Genomic DNA, 19,890 nt, shown 5'->3' with positions numbered 1-19,890 from the left:
CAACAACCTCCTTCCCTCAGTAAGAGCATTGAAGATGGATCGTGGCTGGGTCTTCCAGCATGACAACGACCCAAAACACACAGCCAGGGCAACTAAGGAGTGGCTCCGTAAGAAGCATCTCAAGGTCCTGGAGTGGCCTAGCCAGTCTCCAGACCTGAACCCAATAGAAAATCTTTGGAGGGAGCTGAAAGTCCGTATTGCCCAGCGACAGCCCCGAAACCTGAAGGATCTGGAGAAGGTATGGAGAAGTGGGCCATTATCCCTGCTGCAGTGTGTGCAAACCTGGTCAAGACCTACAGGAAACGTATTATCTCTGTAATTGCAAACAAAGGTTTCTGTACCAAATATTAAGTTCTGCTTTTCTGATGTATCAAAAACTTATGTCATGCAATAAAATGCAAATTAATTACTTACAAATCATCCAATGTGATTTTCTGGATTTTTGTTTTAGATTCCGTCTCTCACAGTTGAAGTGTACCTATGATAAAAATGACAGACCTCTACATGCTTTGTAAGTAGGAAAACCTGCAAAATCGGCAGTGTATCAAATACTTGTTCTCCCCACTGTATATTGTTCTGCAGCAATAGTCTATCATGGGAGGTGGGCTAAACTGCACTCAACCCATTATTCTGTTGATACACTAAAGCAAATATATTCAGGAACGCACAAGGAGCACATAAAATGTTGTGTATTTTTTGTCCAGCCTTGATTTTCTCCAGATACATTTCATTTGCCATAGCCCCAGACCACCAGCACAGCCACTTTCCCTGGCATGTGTGTCTGTCCTGGCGTGAGCCGTCATAATCTTCAGAAAAGCTCATATTATGCTTTTTTGATTATGGACCTGTCCTGCAGCTCAAGTCCCTCTCTCTAGCCCGATAGTTTATAGAAACAGCAAAACAAACAGGATATAATGGTATGATACGTAAATATAGTCTAAGCTCCGAACCTGCAGACAGAGTAATAGACATTAGGAAAGGAAATGCCCAACGTCTTTACCCTTAGGCCGCAAAATATAGACCTGGTCATTTGCTAGACCCCCTGTAAAGCATTGTGTCTGCTAGAGGTTTTAGATGATTTTGGCTGGATAGAATTTGATGTCTCGTACTTTTCATTTTATTAAAATGTTAAGTCAATATTCTCCTCACATTGGAAACTGGCACAGTGTAGCTGTTGCCTAAACAGCTGGACACTATGGAATACTAAATGAAGATGGATGTATTTCTGACATCTTTTGAAAAAAATGACATTTCCCAATAAAGCTTTCTTGAATAAAACGACAATTATTAGATTTACAAACATTTGTATGATTTATTTAACATAACTCAAATTATTAACAAAAACAAAAAAATGGCTCCTTACATACAAGACTAACTGAGGGAGGATCATCACTGATGTCAGTATATACTGTACATGTTCAGGAAGGGAACTACTTGTGACCAGTACCAAAACCTCAGTGATGTCACTTCAAAAGCAAGACAGGTCAGTCTGTCTTCCAAATGCCTCTGATCCTTGAACTGCCTTCTTTCTTCTGAGAGTGTTTAGGCATCTAGAGTGCCTTTAAAAACATAGAGAAAAAAAAGATACTGTCAAACATACTATACAAATCTATTAATATATATACACAAATCTATTAATAATATATATATATATATATATACATACACACACACACTGAGTTTATAAAACATTAAGAACACCTTCCTGATATTGTGTTGCATTATGGGGTATTGTGTGTAGATGGGTGAGAAAACAACAATGAAATATGGAATATGTCAAGGGGTATGAATACTTTCTGAAGACACCTTGTGTGTGTGTGTGTGTGTGTCTATCACACTGTGTACAAGACATTAGGAACACCTGCTCTTTCCATGACATAGACTGACCAGGTGAATCCAGGTGAAGCCTATGATTCCTTATTGTAGATGAAGGGGAGGAGACAGGTTAAAGAAGGATTTCTAAGCCTTAAGACATGGATTGTGTATGTGTGCCATTCAGAGGGTGAATGGGCAAGACAAAATATGTAAGTGCATTTGAACAGGGTATGGTAGAAGGTGCCAGGCGCACTGGTTTGAGTGCTTCAAGAACTGCAACGCTGCTGGGTTTTTCACGCTCAACAGCTTCCCGTGTGTATCAAGAATGGTCCACCACCCAATGACGTCCAGCCAACTTGACACAACTGAGTGAAGCATTGAAGTCAACATGAGCCAGCATCCCTGTGGAACGTTTTCAACATCTTGTAGTGTCCATGCCCTGACGAATTGAGGCTGTTATATATAAATTACTATATATCTACTTTGGATTGTTATTTCTTGATTTCTTGTTTTGATTATTAGTATTTTATTTGCAAGACATTCTACTGCACTGTTGGAGCTAGTAACATAAGCATTTTTGCTGTACCTGCTATAACACCTGCAGATATGAGTACGCGACCCATAAACTTTTATTTGATTTATTACCGATTCAGTATTGCCAATTAATCAGGCTAATTCATCACAGCAGGATCATTCAATTCCAAAAATTGATTAGCAATCTGACAAGGATAGAAATATGGTACAGGTTTAGTAAAGAAGCATGCTTGGACGAGAACTTACCTTCCAGAAAAGCAAACTCATCTATGGCCTCGATTGCATTGTCTGTTAGTGGAAACAAACAAACAAAATAGTTAGGAACAACTAGTCAAAGGCTAGCCCAGGGGTAGGCAACGCTGTTCCAGGAGTGCCACAGGTACTGCTGGATTTTGTTCCAACTGGGCACCACACCTGACCAACTGAGCTAATTGATCAGTTCAGTGATGAATTCAACACACATGGTCTTCTAGGTCGTTTAATAAAAAAACATGAAGTGCCTGCGGCACTCCAGGACTAGGGTTGCCTACCCCTGGGCTAGCCTAAGTGGCCACCAATCCTGGTCTTGGTGAGTTAGGTCTATACCTGATTCAACTTATCAAGGTCTTAGGGCTGAGGTAGAACAAAAGCCTGCACACCAACTCAAATACTCCCAACAGTACACATTTTTGCTGTAGCTGCAGACAAACACCTGATTCAAGACCTCAATCATTTGAATCAGGTATAGGCCTAATAAGTGTTTAGTACTGGGATGGAACTAAAGTCTGCAAACCCTGTGGCTCTCCAGAACCTACACTAAGCAATAAGCATATGGTATATAGGATCAATGTTTGGTGTACCGTATGTCCACTTGACATTACTAACCTAAATCTTTCCTCTGCAAAGTTTTCCTCTTTCCTTGATGGGCATACACCAGGGCATCTTTGGCAATCATCTCAACAAAAAGTTCCTGGAAGACATGAACTGAAGTTTAGTATACAGTGAGTAACATCCAGGGATGTAATGCTGCCGGAGCACGGAGGAATGGCGCTCCCTCACTTTTCAATTTTAGAATACACGGAGCTAGTAAAACTATTCTGGAAAATTCATTCTGATGAATTCTAAATAAATTATATTTAATTACCACTAACATTCCATGAAAAACGATAGAATGACTAACCAAATAAATATGTATAGCAGCCTAGAGGTAGGTACAGTTGAAGTCGGAAGTTTACATACACCTTAGCCAAACTCAGTTTTTCACAATTCCTGACATTTAATCCTAGTAAAAATTCCCTGTCTTAGGTCAGTTGGGATCACCACTTTATTTGAAGAATGTGAAATGTCAGAATAATAGTAGAGAGAATGATTTATTTCAGCTTTTATTTATTTCATGACATTCCCAGTGGGTCAGAAGTTTACATACACTCAATAAGTATTTGGTAGCATTGCCTTTAAATTGTTTAACTTGGGTCCAACGTTTCGGGTAGCCTTCCACAAGCTTCCCACAATAAGTTGGGTGAACTTTGGCCCATTCCTCCTGACAGAGCTGGTGTAACTGAGTCAGGTTTGTAGGCCTCCTTGCTCGCACACGCTTTTTCAGTTCTGCCCTCACATTTTCTATAGGATTGAGGTCAGGGCTTTGCGACGGCCACTCTAATACCTGGACTTTGTTGTCCTTAAGGCATTTTGCCACAACTTTGGAAGTATGCTTGGGGTCATTGTCCATTTGGAAGACCCATTTGCGACCAAGCTTTAACTTTCTGACTGATGTCTTGAGATGTTGCTTCAATATATCCACATAATTTTCCTTCCTCATGATGCCATCTATTTTGTGAAGTGCACTAGTCCCTCCTGCAGCAAGGCACCCCCACAGCATGATGCTGCCACCCCCGTGCTTCACGGTTGGAATGGTGTTCTTCGGCTTGCAAGCTCACCCCTTTTCCTCCAAACATAAAGATGGTCATTATGGCCAAACAGTTCTATTTTTGTTTCATCAGACCAGAGGACATTTCTCCAAAAAGTACAATCTTTGTCCCCATGTGCGGTTGCAAACCGTAGTCTGGCTTTTTTATGGCAGTTTTGGAGCAGTGGCTTCTTCTTTGCTGAGCGGCCTTTTAGGTTATGTCAATATAGGACTCGTTTTACTGTGGATATACAGTGAGGGAAAAACGTATTTGATCCCCTGCTGATTTTGTACGTTTGCCCACTGACAAAGAAATGATCAGTCTGTAATTTTAATGGTAGGTTTATTTGAACAGTGAGAGACAGAATAACAACAACAAAAAAATCAGGAAAAACGCATGTCAAAAATGTTATAAATTGATTTGCATTTTAATGAGGGAAATAAGTATTTGACCCCCTCTCAATCAGAAAGATTTCTGGCTCCCAGGTGTCTTTTATACAGGTAACGAGCTGAGATTAGGAGCACACTCTTAAAGGGAGTGCTCCTAATCTCAGCTTGTTACCTGTATAAAAGACACCTGTCCACAGAAGCAATCAATCAATCAGATTCCAAACTCTCCACCATGGCCAACACCAAAGAGCTCTCCAAGGATGTCAGGGACAAGATTGTAGACCTACACAAGGCTGGAATGGGCTACAAGACCATCGCCAAGCAGCTTGGTGAGAAGGTGACAACAGTTGGTGCGATTATTCGCAAATGAAAGAAACACAAAATAACTGTCAATCTCCCTCGGCCTGGGGCTCCATGCAAGATCTCACCTTGTGGAATTGCAATGATCATGGAAACGGTGAGGAATCAGCCCAGAACTACACGGGAGGATCTTGTCAATGCTCTCACGGCAGCTGGGACCATAGTCACCAAGAAAACAATTGGTAACACACTACGCCGTGAAGGACTGAAATCCTACAGCGCCCGCAAGGTCCCCCTGCTCAAGAATGCACATATACAGGCCCGTCTGAAGTTTGCCAGTGAACATCTGAATGATTCAGAGGAGAACTGGGTGAAAGTGTTGTGGTCAGATGAGACCAAAATCGAGCTCTTTGGCATCAACTCAACTCGCCGAGTTTGGAGGAAGAGGAATTCTGCCCATGACCTCAAGAACACCATCCCCACCGTCAAACATGGAGGTGGAAACATTATGCTTTGGGGGTGTTTTCCTGCTAAGGGGACAGGACAACTTCACCGCATCAAAGGGACGATGGACGGGGCCATGTACCGTCAAATCTTGGGTGAGAACCTCCTTCCCTCAGCCAGGGCATTGAAAATGGGTCGTGGATGGGTATTCCAGCATGACAATGACCCAAAACACACGGCCAAGGCAACAAAGGAGTGGCTCAAGAAGAAGCACATTAAGGTCCTGGAGTGGCCTAGCCAGTCTCCAGACCTTAATCCCATAGAAAATCTGTGGAGGAAGCTGAAGGTTCGAGTTGCCAAACGTCAGCCTCAGCCTCGAAACCTTAATGATTTGGAGAAGATCTGCAAAGAGGAGTGGGACAAAATCCCTCCTGAGATGTGTGCAAGCCTGGTGGCCAACTACAAGAAACGTCTGACCTCTGATTGCCAACAAGGGTATTGCCACCAAGTACTAAGTAATGTTTTGCAGAGGGGTGAAATACTTATTTCCCTCATTAAAATGCAAATCAATTAATAACATTTTTTACATGCGTTTTTTTCTGGATTTTTTTGTTGTTATTCTGTCTCTCACTGTTCAAATAAACCTACCATTAAAATTATAGACTAATCATTTCTTTGTCAGTGGGCAAACGTACAAAATCAGCAGGGGATCAAATACCTTTTTCCCTCACTGTAGATACTTTTGTACCTGTTTCCTCCAGCATCTTCACAAGGTCCTTTGCTGTTGTTCTGGGATTGATTTGCACTTTTCGCACCAAAGTACGTTCATCTCTATGAGACAGAACTCGTTTACATCCTGAGCGGTATGACGGCTGCGTGGTCCCATGGTGTTTATACTTGCGTACTATTGTTTGTACCGATGAATGTGGTACCTTCAGGCATTTGGAAATTGCTCCCAAGGATGAACCAGACTTGTGGAGGTCTACAATTTTTTTCTGAGGTCTTGGCTGATTTATTTTGATTTTCCAATGATGTCAAGCAAAGAGGCACTGAGTTTGAAGGTAGGCCTTGAAATACATCCACAGGTACACCTTCAATTGACTCAAATTATGTCAATTAGCCTATCAGAAGCTTCTAAAGCCATGACATAATTTTCTGGAATTTTCCAAGCTGTTTAAAAGGCACAGTCAACTTAGTGTAAAAGGCACAGTCAACTTCTGACCCACTGGAATTGTGATACAGTGAATTATAAGTGAAATAATCTGTCTGTAAACAATTGTTGGAAAAATTACTTGTGTCATGCACAAAGTAGATGTCGTAACTGACTTGCCAAAACTATAGTTTGTTAACAAGACATTTGTGGAGTGGTTGAAAAACGAGTTTTAATGACTCCAACCTAAGTGTATGTAAACTTTCGACTTCAACTGTAAAATGGTGGTTTCTTCCCTGTCTTCTCTCTGGCAGTGGCGAGAAGAAGAACTACAGGCTTTGTGTGTGCACTGCTGAAGCCTGTCGGAGGCATGACCACTTTGGCCAATCAGAACGCTGAAAAAAAGTCACAAATTCACTGTGTGTCTACATTGATGTTCATAAAACTCCATGAACCCCCTCTTGTGCAGTGGAACCCAGAACGATATGTGACCACTTGTTTACGGCGACAGCGTCCTGCCGAGGACACCCAAACCAGAATGGCCACCGCAAAGCCCAATGAGCCTGACCCTCTCTGGAAGTTGCTGTATACCTGCTTGGGATATCTAGCCTATATTGGCTATTGGTTAAGACGCAGGGCCCGTTCTAGCTTGGTATGTCAGGAAGGGCAATTGGAAATGCGAATTGGGACAAGTTGGAGCTAATAATGCATTTAGGTTATAGTTCATTGAGATGTGTGAATACACCACACCAAAAGCTTGATTTTATGGCTGTTTGAAAAATTATTTCCTTCAATTCTACATAGTAATGATTTATGTTCACTACTTGGCCAATTGATTTGATAGCATGTTTAACCAATGCAAATAAATTATATGAATTGATAGTTCACCTGTTTTCTTTTATTCTGTAATAGGGTATATTGTAGCCATGTGTTCAAGCTAATCAAATCAAAATGTATTTATGATACAGTGTGTAAGCATAGCTACACAATACAATGAAATGCCTACTCACAATAAAGCTCTCCGTGCAATGATATTAAGCCATATGTATTTGTATTTACATTAGGCTATAGCCTACAAATAGCTACACCACGTAGTCATAGGCCTACTGCAAATTATTGTTGTTTGTTCCTGAACTGGCCGAATGGCAGAGCTATCCCTCAACACCACAAGTTGGTTCAACTTCTTTAACATCATTGCGCGATCCTGGCGCTAAATTCAGCACCACGAAGGGCGCACCAATCGCTTAAAATTACATCTAATCAAGATCTGTTGCCTATGCCTAATACTCCTACTCCTCACTTATTATTACTACAAATAGAAGATTATCACTTCTCACAAGGGTGCTTGTTTAGTAAAGTTAGATCAAAGCTGAGTCAATGTCTCGCAAGACAACATAATGATTAATTTGCATTTTACATAACACAAACAAATATAATAGTAGGCCAATAACGTTACTGTTACACCAAAACCACATTTCTATTGAGATTTTAAGTATTTGGTCACCTACAAACAAGCAAGATTTCTGGCTCTCACAGACCTGTAACTTCTTCTTTAAGAGGTTCCTCTGTCCTCCACTCGTTACCTGTATTAATGGCACCTGTTTGAACTTGTTATCAGTATAAAAGACACCTGTCCACAACCTCAAACAGTCACACTCCAAACTCCACTATGGCCAAGACCAAAGAGCTGTCAAAGGACACCAGAAACAAAATTGTAGACCTGCACCAGGCTGGGAAGACTGAATCTGCAATAGGTAAGCAGCTTGGTTTGAAGAAATCAACTGTGGGAGCAATTATTAGGAAATGGAAGACATACAAGACCACTGATAATCTCCCTCGATCTGGGGCTCCACGCAAGATCTCACCCCGTGGGGTCAAAATGATCACAAGAACGGTGAGCAAAAATCCCAGAACCACACGGGGGACCTAGTGAATGACCTGCAGAGAGCTGGGACCAAAGTAACAAAGCCTACCATCAGTAACACACTACGCCGCCAGGGACTCAAATCCTGCTGTCCCAGACGTGTCCCCCTGCTTAAGCCAGTACATGTCCAGGCCCGTCTGAAGTTTGCTAGAGTGCATTTGGATGATCCAGAAGAGGATTGGGAGAATGTCATATGGTCAGATGAAACCAAAATAGAACTTTTTGGTAAAAACTCAACTCGTCGTGTTTGGAGGACAAAGAATGCTGAGTTGCATCCAAAGAACACCATAACTACTGTGAAGCATGGGGGTGGAAACATCATGCTTTGGGGCTGTTTTTCTGCAAAGGGACCAGGACGACTGATCCGTGTAAAGGAAATAATGAATGGGGCCATGTATCGTGAGATTTTGAGTGAAAACCTCCTTCCATCAGCAAGGGCATTGAAGATGAAACGTGGCTGGGTCTTTCAGCATGACAATGATCCCAAACACACCACCCGGGCAACGAGGGAGTGGCTTCGTAAGAAGAATTTCAAGGTCCTGGAGTGGCCTAGCCAGTCTCCAGATCTCAACCCCATAGAAAATCTTTGGAGGGAGTTGAAAGTCCGTGTTGCCCAGCGACAGCCCCAAAACATCACTGCTCTAGAGGAGATCTGCATGGAGGAATGGGCCAAAATACCAGCAACAGTGTGTGAAAACCTTGTGAAGACTTACAGAAAACGTTTGACCTGTGTCATTGCCAACAAAGGGTATATAACAAAGTATTGAGAAACTTTTGTTATTGACCAAATACTTATTTTAAATAAATTCATTAAAAATCCTACAATGTGATTTTCTGGATTTTTTTTCTCATTTTGTCTGTCATAGTTGACGTGTACCTATGATGAAAATTACAGGCCTCTCTCATCTTTTTAAGTGGGAGAACTTGCACAATTGGTGGCTGACTAAATACTTTTTTCCCCCACTGTATGTACAGTACCAGTGAAAAAGAGGAGTCACTGTCAATCCTTTTGAGTTTTGAGTCAAGAGTCTTTACCCGACAAGGTCACGTTAGGATATATCAGTTATCCTGTTAGAGCTATTGTGCCGAATCCACTGCTCTATTCAGGTGGAACGTCGCAACAGTGCGTAGGAAGGAGATTCCAAGATGTGGGAAGTGTGCAGGAGGGCATTGGACAGAGCATTGTGTAGTTTCGGTGGATAAAGTTGTGTGTGTTAACTGTAGGGGTGCCCAGTGCGAAAGAGGCAGGTTGAAGTGGCCAGAGTCAGTAGTGCAGGAGGTGTCGTGAAGAAAGTATAATGTACCAAGACGGAGATAATGGCGCCGGAGGGGATGGCTGCCGTTTTACGGGCTCCTAACCAACTGTGTTATTTTGTGTGTTTTTTCGCATTGTTTGTAACTTATTTTGTACATAATGTTGCTGCTACTGTCTCTTATGACCGAAAAGAGCTTCTGGATATCAGAACAGCGATTACTCAACTCGAACTGGACGAAGATCTTTTCTTTAATGAGTTTCACACGAAGGATATACTGTTTCTCTGAGACCAGGCCCAAATCCCCGTCAGGGGGCGGAGATCGGGGTGCCTTGTGAGAATTTGTCAGCGAGTGGGTAACCCCACCTCTACCATCCATTCTATTGGCCAAAGTGCAATCACTTGAGAATAAACTGGATGATCTCCGTTCAAGACTATCCTACCAACGCGACATTAAAAACTGTAATATCTTATGTTTCACTGAGTCGTGGCTGAACGACGACACGGATAATATACAGTTGGCTGGGTTTTCCGTGCATCGGCAGGACAGAACAGCTACATCTGGTAAGACGAGGGGTGGGGGTGTGTGTCTATTTGTCAATAACAGCTGGTGCGCGATGTCTAATATTAAAGAAGTCTCGAGGTATTGCTCGCCTGAGGTAGAGTACCTCATGATAAGCTGTAGACCACACTATCTACCAAGAGTTTTAATCTATATTTTTCATAGCCGTCTATTTACCACCACAAACCGATGCTGGCACTAAGACCGCACTCAACGAGCTGTATAAGGCCATAAGCAAACAAGAAAATGCTCATCCAGAAGCGGCGCTCCTAGTGGCCGGGGACTTTAATGCAGACAAATTACATCAATTTTACCTCATTTCTACCAGCATGTCACATGTGCAACCAGAGAAGAAAAATAAAACTCTAGACCATCAAACAGGCAAAGCGTCAATACAGGACTAATATTGAATCCTACTACACTGGCTTTGACGCTCGTCGGATGTGGCAGGGTTTGCAAACTATTACGGACTACAAAGGGAAACCCAGTCGTGAGCTGCCCAGTGATGCGAGTCTACCAGACGAGCTAAATACCTTTTATGCTCGCTTCGAGGTAAGCAACACTGAAGCATGCATGAGTGCACCAGCTGTTCCGGACGACTGTGTGATCACACTCTCCATTGCCGAAGTGAGCAAGACCTTTAAACAAGTCAACATTCACAAGGCCGCGGGGCCAGACACATTACCAGGACGTGTACTCCGAGCATGCGCGGACCAACTGGCAAGTGTCTTCACTGACATTTTCAACTTTCCCTGACCGAGTCTGTAATTCCTACATGTTTCAAGCAGACCACCATAGTCCCTGTGCCCAAGAAAGTGAAGGTAACCTGCCTAAATGACTACTGCCCCGTTGCACTCACGTCGGTAGCCATGAAGTGCTTTGAAAGGTTGGTCATGTCTCACATCAACACCATCATCCCGGAAACACAGATGACGCAATCTCAATCACACTCCACACTGCCCTTTCCCACCTGAACAAAAGGAACACCTATGTGAGAATACTGTTCATTGACGACAGCTCAGCATTCAACATCATAGTGCCCACAAAGCTCATCACTAAGCTAAGGACCCTGGGACTAAACACCTCCCTCTGCAACTGGATCCTGGACCGCCTGACGGGCCGCCCCCAGGTGGTAAGGGTAGGCAACAACACATCTGCCACGCTGATCCTCAACACGGGGGCCCCTCCGGGGTGTGTGCTTAGTCCCCTCCTGTACTCCCTGTTCACCCACGACTGCATGGCAAGCACGACTCCAACACCATCATTAAGTTTGCTGACGACACATCAGTGGTAGGCCTGATCACTGACAATGATGAGACAGCTTATAGGGAGGAGGTCAGAGACCTGGCAGTGTGGTGCCAGGACAACAACCTCTCCCTCAACGTGAGCAAGACAAAGGAGCTGATCGTGGACTACAGGAAAAGGAGGGCCGAACACGCCCCCATTCACATCGACGGGGCTATAGTGGAGCGGGTCGAGAGTTTAAAGTTCTTTGGCGTCCACATCACCAACAAACTATCATGGTCCAAACACATCAAGACAGTCGTGAAGAGGGCACGACAACACCTTTTCCCCCTCAGGAGACTGAAAATACTTGGCATGGGTCCCCAGAGCCACAAAAAGTTATACCACTGCACCATTGAGAGCATCCTGACCAGTTGCATCACCGCCTGGTATGGCAACTGCTCGGCATCCGACCGCAAGGCACTACAGAGGGTATTGCGTATGGCCCAGTACATCACTGGGGCCAAGCTTCCTGCCATCCAGGACCTACATACTAGGCGGTGTCAGAGGAAGGCACAAAAATTTGTCAAGGACTCCAGTCACCCAAGTCATACACTGCTCTCTCTGCTACCGCACGGCAAGTGGTACCGGAGCGCCCAGTCTAGGTCCAAAAGGCTCCTTAACAGCTTCTACCCCCAAGCCATAAGACTGCTGAACAATTAAACAAATGGCCATCCAGACTATTTACATTGACCCCCCCACCTTTGTTTTCTACACTGCTGCTACTCTCTGTTTATTATCTATGTATAGTCACTTTACCCCTATCTACATGTACAAATTACCTCGACTAACCTGTACCCCCGCACATTGACTCGGTAAAAACATCCCCACAGCATGATGCTGCCACCACCATGATTCACCATAGGGATGGTGCCAGGTTTCCTCCAGATGTGACGCTTGGCATTCAGGCCAAAGAGTTCAATCCTGGTTTCATCAGACCAGAGAATCTTGTTTCTCATGGTCTGAGAGTCTTTAGGTGGCTTTTGGCAAACTCCAAGCGGGCTGTCATGTGCCTTTTACTGAGGAGTGGCTTCCGTCTGGCCACTCTGCCATAAAGGCCTGATTGGTCCCCTGTAGCTCAGTTGGTAGAGCATGGTGCTTGCAACGTCAGGGTTGTGGGTTCGATTCCCACGGGGGGCCAGTATGAAAAATGTATGCACTCACTAACTGTAAGTTGCTCTGGATAAGAGCATCTGCTAAATGACTAAAATGTAAATGTATATAGCCTTGTTATTGTTGTTTTATTGTGTTACCTTTTATTTTATTTTATTTAGTAAACATTTTCTTAACTATTTATTGAACTGCATTGTTGGTTAAGGGCTTGTAAGTAAGCATTTCATGGTAAGGTCTACACCTGTTGTATTCACACTCCAGTACAGTAGGTGGCGTTTTATGCACCTAAAAGTTGGATGCGATCCGCCAACCAAATCCCAAAGAAGAAGAAGGACTGATTTCAGCACCCAAAGACTAGCCCGCAATTACTGTCGGCTATAGAGCCCCACAGTGGAGATGTCATAATACCCATAAAACCTAGCAGTCAAACAGGGAAATGGTTCAAATTGTTTTTCCACCATTCACTTTTCCCATAGGGGATTTTAGAAACACTTCAAATAAGGTCTGTGTTTCATGACCAGCTGGCTGGAGTGTTTATGGACAAATTTAATCTCTCCCTATCCCAGTCTGCTGTCTTGCTTCAAGATGTCCTGTACCCAAGAAAGCAAAGGTAAATGAACTAAATGACTATCGCCCCGTAGCACTCACTTCTGTCATCATGAAGTGCTTTGAGAGGCTAGTTAAGGATCATATCACCTCCACCTTACCTGACACCCTAAACCCACTCAATTTGCATACTGCCCCAATAGATCCACAGACGATGCAATCGACATCGCACTGCCCTATCCCATCTGGACAAGAGGAATGCCTATGTAAGAATGCTGTTCATTGACTACTGCTCAGCCTTCAAGACCATAGTACCCTCCAAGCTCATCATTAAGCTCGGGGCCCTGGGTCTGAACACCGCCCTGTGCAACTGGGTCCTGGACTTCCTGATGGGCCGCCCCAGGTGGCAAAGGTAGGAAACAACACCTCCACTACGCTGATCCTCAACACAGGGGCCCCACCAGGGTGCGTAATCAGCCCCCTCCTGTACTCCCTGTTCACCCATGACTACGTGGCCACGCACGCCTCCAACTCAATCATCAAGTTTGCAGACGACAACAGTAGTAGGCCTGATTACCAACAATGACGAGACAGCCTACAGGGAGGAGGTGAGGGCCCTGGCGGAGTGTTGCCAGGAAAATAACCTCTCCCTCAACGTCAACAAATGAAGGAGCTGAATGTGGACTTCAGGAGATAGCAGAGGGAGCATGCCCCCATCCACAGGACCACAGTAGAGAAGGTGAAAAGCTTCAAGTTCCTCTGCGTACACATCACTGACAATCTGAAATGGTCCACCCACACAGACTGGCTGAAGAAATGTGTCTAGGTCCCTAAGACCCTCACAAACTTTTACAGATGCACCATTGAGCGCAACCTGTCGGGCTGTATCACCCACTGGTACGGCAACTGCACCGCCCGCAACCGCAGGGCTCTCCAAAGGGTGGTGCGGTCTGCCCAACGCATCACCGGGAGCACACTGCCTGCCCTCCAGGACACCTACAGCACCCGATGTCACAGGAAGGCCAAAAAGATCATCAAGGACATCAACCACCTGAGCCAAGGCCTGTTCACCCCACTATCATCCAGAAGGAGAGGTTAGTAAAGGTGCATCAAAGCTTGGACAGAGAGACTGAAAAACAGCTTCTATCTCAAGGCCATCAGACTATTAAATAGCCATCACTAGCCGGCTACCACCCAGTATCTTGCCCTGAACTTAGTCACTGTCACTAGCCGGCTACCACTCGGTTACTCAACCCTGCATCTTAGAGGCTGCTGCCCTATGTACATAGACATGGAATCACTGGTCACTTGAATAATGTTTACATACTGTTTTACTCATTTCATATGTATATACTGTATTCTAGTCAATGCCACTCCGACATTGTCGCCCTAATATTTATATATTTCTTAATTCCATTATTTTACTTTGAGATGTGTGTATTGTTGTGAATTGTTAGATACTACTGCACTGTTGGAGCTAGGAACAGAAGCATTTCGCTACAACCACAATAACATCTGCCAAATATGTGTATGTGACCAATAAAATTTGATTTGATGTAGGCTCACCCTGGCATGACATTTTGATAACCATGTAAATCTCTCTCGGACGAGGTGACTTTTATCAATATAGTCGGTTCTATTTACGCTCAGATTTTAAACTGCTAATTAGCATCAAAATAGACATCATGCAAAACTACAAATCCCTGCAAGCTCCAGCACGTCATCTCTAGCTGATCCCTTTACTAACAGGTATTGTGTCAATAAAACATTTGCACAAGACAGTTCACAGAATTGTCAATTTAAAGAAATGTAGCCTATTTATTCATTACTAAATCTAGCTAACATTATATAGTTCATCCAGAGATTCTTAGCTTTGCCTTGATTCGGCAGTCTAGTCCAGATAAACATTGCATGTGTAGTTCCTTATGATAGCCACATTAGCAGCTAATTAGCATTTCATTTTGGGGGGGTAAATACATACGAATATATTGATAAGTCACCTTGTCCTGGAGAGATTTACACAGTTAACAAAACGTCACGCCAGGGTAAGCCTACACGAAACACAGCCCTTATTTTAAGTGTTTCCAAAAACCCCTATGGGAAAAATGAATGGTGGAAAAACGATTGGAACCATTTCCCTGTTTGACCTCTAGGTTTTATGGGTATTATGACTCATCCTGTGGCACTCTATTAACTAACTACAACCATCAAGGACCATCAATCAACTGGGGCGGCAGGTAGCTTAGTGGTTAAGAGCGTTGTGCCAGTAACCGAAAGGTCACTGGTTCTAATCCCTGAGCCGACTAGGTGAAAAATGTGCCCTTGAGCAAGGTACTTAACCATAAAACGCGTCTGCTAAATGACTAAAATGTAGTTACATGGCATTAGTCCATGTTGACTGTAGGCTACCAAATATGAAAACAAACCCTAATACAGCTACCTACTCCAAGTAATAGTTTTAACTTACTGTGGCTTTAGCTATGATAAACACAGACTCTTGACTGGCGAGGGACACGTCTGGGTCGGCTTTCATCATTGTCTTGATGCGGGATAGCGGTAACTTCGCGAGACGGTTCTGGGGAGCTGCTGCAACAGGCCCAGTTTGTTGGTTGTTCTCTTCAGCCTCGTTCCCCCGTAGCTCTTCCTCGTCTTCACACCGCTCTGGGTCCGACTCTGTGGGTGCCAAGGGGGCGACAGGCACTGCAACAGTTTCCGCCATTCTCTTGTAAACAAACGAGTTGTCAAAATGTAGCCACGAACGTACAGTTCGTAGCTAGCATGTGCTACTTTACTAGCGTAGAAAATGTGTTCGAATTCGTGAATCACACATTCGAATGTCCCTCCCCTTTCACTCCCGCCAACTATTCCTTGTGTGTGATTGGAGAAATGGCCGACTTCATGAGGCGATGATTGTCTCGAACCGAAGCCAAACAAACCCCATGTGACATGGGTGAGTGTTCACAACTCCTCAGCGCTCCTAAACGTTGTGAAACATTTACTACAGAACGCCAACGATGCTAAATAGAAAACATGACAGATCATATCAGTTACATTAAATTGCCATCTCCATTTCTCTATTGCTGTAGAAATGTGTGCAATTATTAATTGTTTGAATTGTTTGTAGATAGACCTGTCATAAATATTGAATTCGATAGGCCTACCTTTCAATAATGTTAAATGTTTATCAATACATTAGATTCATGTGATATAGCTGGATAGAGAAAAGTGCTCCAGCTGCGTGTCCAGAGATTTAGTGCTGCCTTGTCTATATCAGTCTCTAATGGATATTAATACACGGTGTTAATAGGATTGTCAGGGTAATGCCCTGAGGTTTAGTGATGGTGAGCCACTCCATTCACACACACTTTATCAGTCTCTACTGCTGGACTTGAAGGAAAGAGATGAAGGATCCGCAACTACCAGGTAACACTTAAAACTATTATTTTGTGAGTGGGTAGTTATATGCAAAATAATATAAAATGCATATAAATAACTTTTTAGCAAATCTTTTTATTTTTATTTTTTATTTTATTTTATTTCACCTTTATTTAACCAGGTAAGCCAGTTGAGAACAAGTTCTCATTTACAACTGTGACCTGACCAAGATAAAGCAAAGCAGTGCGATAAAAACAACAACACAGAGTTACATATGGGGTAAACAAAACATAAAGTTAAAAATACAACAGAAAATATATATACAGTGTGTGCGAATGTAGTAAGTTATGGAGGTAAGGCAATAAATAGGCCATAGTGCAAAATAGTTACAATTTCGTATTAACACTGGAATGATAGAAGTGCAAAAGATGATGTGCAAATAGAGATACTGGGGTGCAAATTAGCAAAATAAATAACAATATGGGGATGAGGTAGTTGGGTGGGCTAATTTCAGATGGGCTGTGTACAGGTGCAGTGATCGGTAAGCTGCTCTGACAACTGACGCTTAAAGTTAGTGAGGGAGATAAGAGTCTCCAGCTTCAGAGATTTTTGCAGTTCGTTCCAGTCATTGGCAGCAGAGAACTGGAAGGAATGGCAGCCAAAGGAGGTGTTGGCTTTGGGGATGACCAGTGAGATATACCTGCTGGAGTGCAGACTACGGGTGGGTGTTGCTATGGTGACCAGTGAGCTAAGATAATACAGGGATTTGCCTAGCAGTGATTTATAGATGACCTGGAGCCAGTGGGTTTGGCGACGAATATGTAGTGAGGGCCAGCCAACAAGAGCGTACAGGTCACAATGGTGGGTAGTATATGGGGCTTTGGTGACAAAATGGATGGCACTGTAATAGACTACATCCAATTTGCTGAGTAGAGTGTTGGAGGCTATTTTGTAAATGACATCGCCGAAGTCAAGGATCGGTAGGATAGTCAGTTTTACGAGGCCATGTTTGGCAGTATGAGTGAAGGAGGCTTTGTTGCGAAATAGGAAGCCGATTCTAAATCTAACTTTTGATTGGAGATGCTTAATGTGAGTCTGGAAGGAGAGTTTACAGTCTAACCAGACACCTAGGTATTTGTAGTTGTCCACATACTCTAGGTCAGACCCGCCGTGTTTAAGAGCAGTTGGAGGCTACGGAAGGAGTGTTGTATGGCGTTGAAGCTCGTTTGGAGGTTTGTTAACACAGTGTCCAATGAAGGGCCAGATGTATACAAAATGGTGTCGTCCTCATAGAGGTGGATCCAAGCGTCACCAGCAGCAAGAGCGACATCATTGATATACACAGAGAATAGAGTCGGCCCGAGAATTGAACCCTGTGGCACCCCCATAGAGACGGCCAGAGGTCCAGACAACAGGCCCTCCGATTTGACACATTGAACTCTATCTGAGAAGTAGTTGGTGAACCAGGCGAGGCAGTCATTAGAGAAACCAAGGCTATTTAGTCTGCCAATAAGAATGCGGTGGTTGACAGAGTCGAAAGCCTTAGCCAGGTCGATGAAGACAGCTGCGCAGTACTGTCTTTTATCGATCGCGGTTATAATATCGTTTAGGACCTTGAGCGTGGCTGGGGTGCACCCATGACCAGCTCGGAAACCGGATTGCATAGCGGAGAAGGTACGGTGGGATTCGAAATGGTCGGTGATCTGTTTGTTAACTTGGTTTTCAAAAACTTTCGAAAGGCAGGGCAAGATGGATATAGGTCTGTAACAGTTTGGATCTAGAGTGTCACCCCCTTTGAAGAGGGGGATGACCGCGGCATCTTTCCAATCTCTGGGGATCTCAGACGTTACGAAAGAGAGGTTGAACAGGCTAGTAATAGGGGTTGCGACAATTTCGGCGGCTAATTTTAGAAAGAAAGGGTCCAGATTGTCTAGCCCAGCTGATTTGTAGGGGTCCAGATTTTGCAGCTCTTTCAGAACATCAGCTGTCTGAATTTGTGTGAAGGAGAAGCGGGGGGGCATGGGCAAGTTGCAGCAGAGGTTGCAGAGCTGGTGGCCAGGGTAGTGGTAGCCAGGTGGAAAGCATGGCCAGCCGTAGCAAAATGCTTGTTGAAATTCTCGATTATTGTAGATTTATCGGTGGTGACAGTGTTTCCTAGCCTCAGTGCAGTGGGCAGTTGGGAGGAGGTGCTCTTATTTTCCATGGACTTTACAGTGTCCCAAAACTTTTTGGAGTTAGTGCTACAGGATGCATTACATTACATTACATTTTCGTCATTTAGCAGACGCTCTTATCCAGAGCGACTTACAGTTAGTGAATGCATACGTTTTTTGTTTTTTTCATACTGGCCCCCCGTGGGAAACGAACCCACATCCCTGCCACATTTCTGTTTGAAAAAGCTTTTGATGCAAATGTGTTCATTAAGCCAATATGGGTTGACATATAGTCCAATATGGGTTGACATATAGTCTAATATGGGTTGACATATAGTCTAATATGGGTTGACATATAGTCTAATATGGGTTGACATATAGTCTAATATGGGTTGACATATAGTCTAATATGGGTTGACATATAGTCCAATATGGGTTGACATATAGTCTAATATGGGTTGACATATAGTCTAATATGGGTTGACATATAGTCTAATATGGGTTGACATATAGTCTAATATGGGTTGACATATAGTCTAATATGGATTGACATATAGTCTAATATGGGTTGACATATAGTCCAATATGGGTTGACATATAGTCTAATATGGGTTGACATATAGTCTAATATGGGTTGACATATAGTCTAATTGCATGTAGTCTACTTATTTAGGCCTTTAATTTGGTCCCAACAAACTTAGATAAAATACATAAAAAAATTTATCAGATCAATAAGACAAAAGCAGTCATTTATTGTGCCCCCATAACAATATGTGTTGCCATTTCTATAGGGCATTATGAAATTGTGTATTTCTTTTTACTGCAATACTAGAAAATAATCAAACAAATTATCACAAATGGTGGTTTTAAATTGGAATTCTGTGCAAACCTCATTGCTTTTTACTTGGGAACTCCTGTTATTACATTTCTGAATCAATATACTGTTTAACTTTTTAGGACTTCATTGTAAATAAGAATTTGTTCTTAACTGACTTGCATAGTTAAATAAAGGTTAAATTAAACATTTAAAAATGTAAGGCAACTGCAAGCACAAAACAGACAGCTAGGCAAAAAATAATGGCATGCATTTGATATTAGTGTCTGTTTAAAAATATTACAGGTTACAGAGAAACTATAAGGAATTGCATTGCATCAGAAAATA

The 19,890-nt window shown here is 43.2% G+C and overlaps 1 protein-coding gene across 1 annotated transcript; it reads right to left on the bottom strand.

Moving 5' to 3' along the window:
* Positions 1 to 1,287: 1,287 nt before the first annotated feature.
* Positions 1,288 to 16,036, bottom strand: LOC311136769 (DNA polymerase epsilon subunit 4-like). Its single transcript, XM_084171040.1, has 4 exons — positions 15,668 to 16,036; positions 3,214 to 3,298; positions 2,596 to 2,637; positions 1,288 to 1,559 (listed from the first exon to the last, which is right to left on the bottom strand). Exons 1-4 carry the CDS (start codon positions 15,917 to 15,919, stop codon positions 1,543 to 1,545), a joined length of 396 nt encoding a protein of 131 aa, XP_084027166.1. The 5' UTR covers positions 15,920 to 16,036; the 3' UTR covers positions 1,288 to 1,542.
* Positions 16,037 to 19,890: the final 3,854 nt, after the last annotated feature.

This window comes from Coregonus lavaretus (genome assembly GCF_964263955.1).
Source record: "Coregonus lavaretus genome assembly, chromosome: 11".
NCBI lineage: Eukaryota > Metazoa > Chordata > Actinopteri > Salmoniformes > Salmonidae > Coregonus > Coregonus lavaretus.
This window is presented reverse-complemented; position numbering and strand designations above follow the sequence as displayed.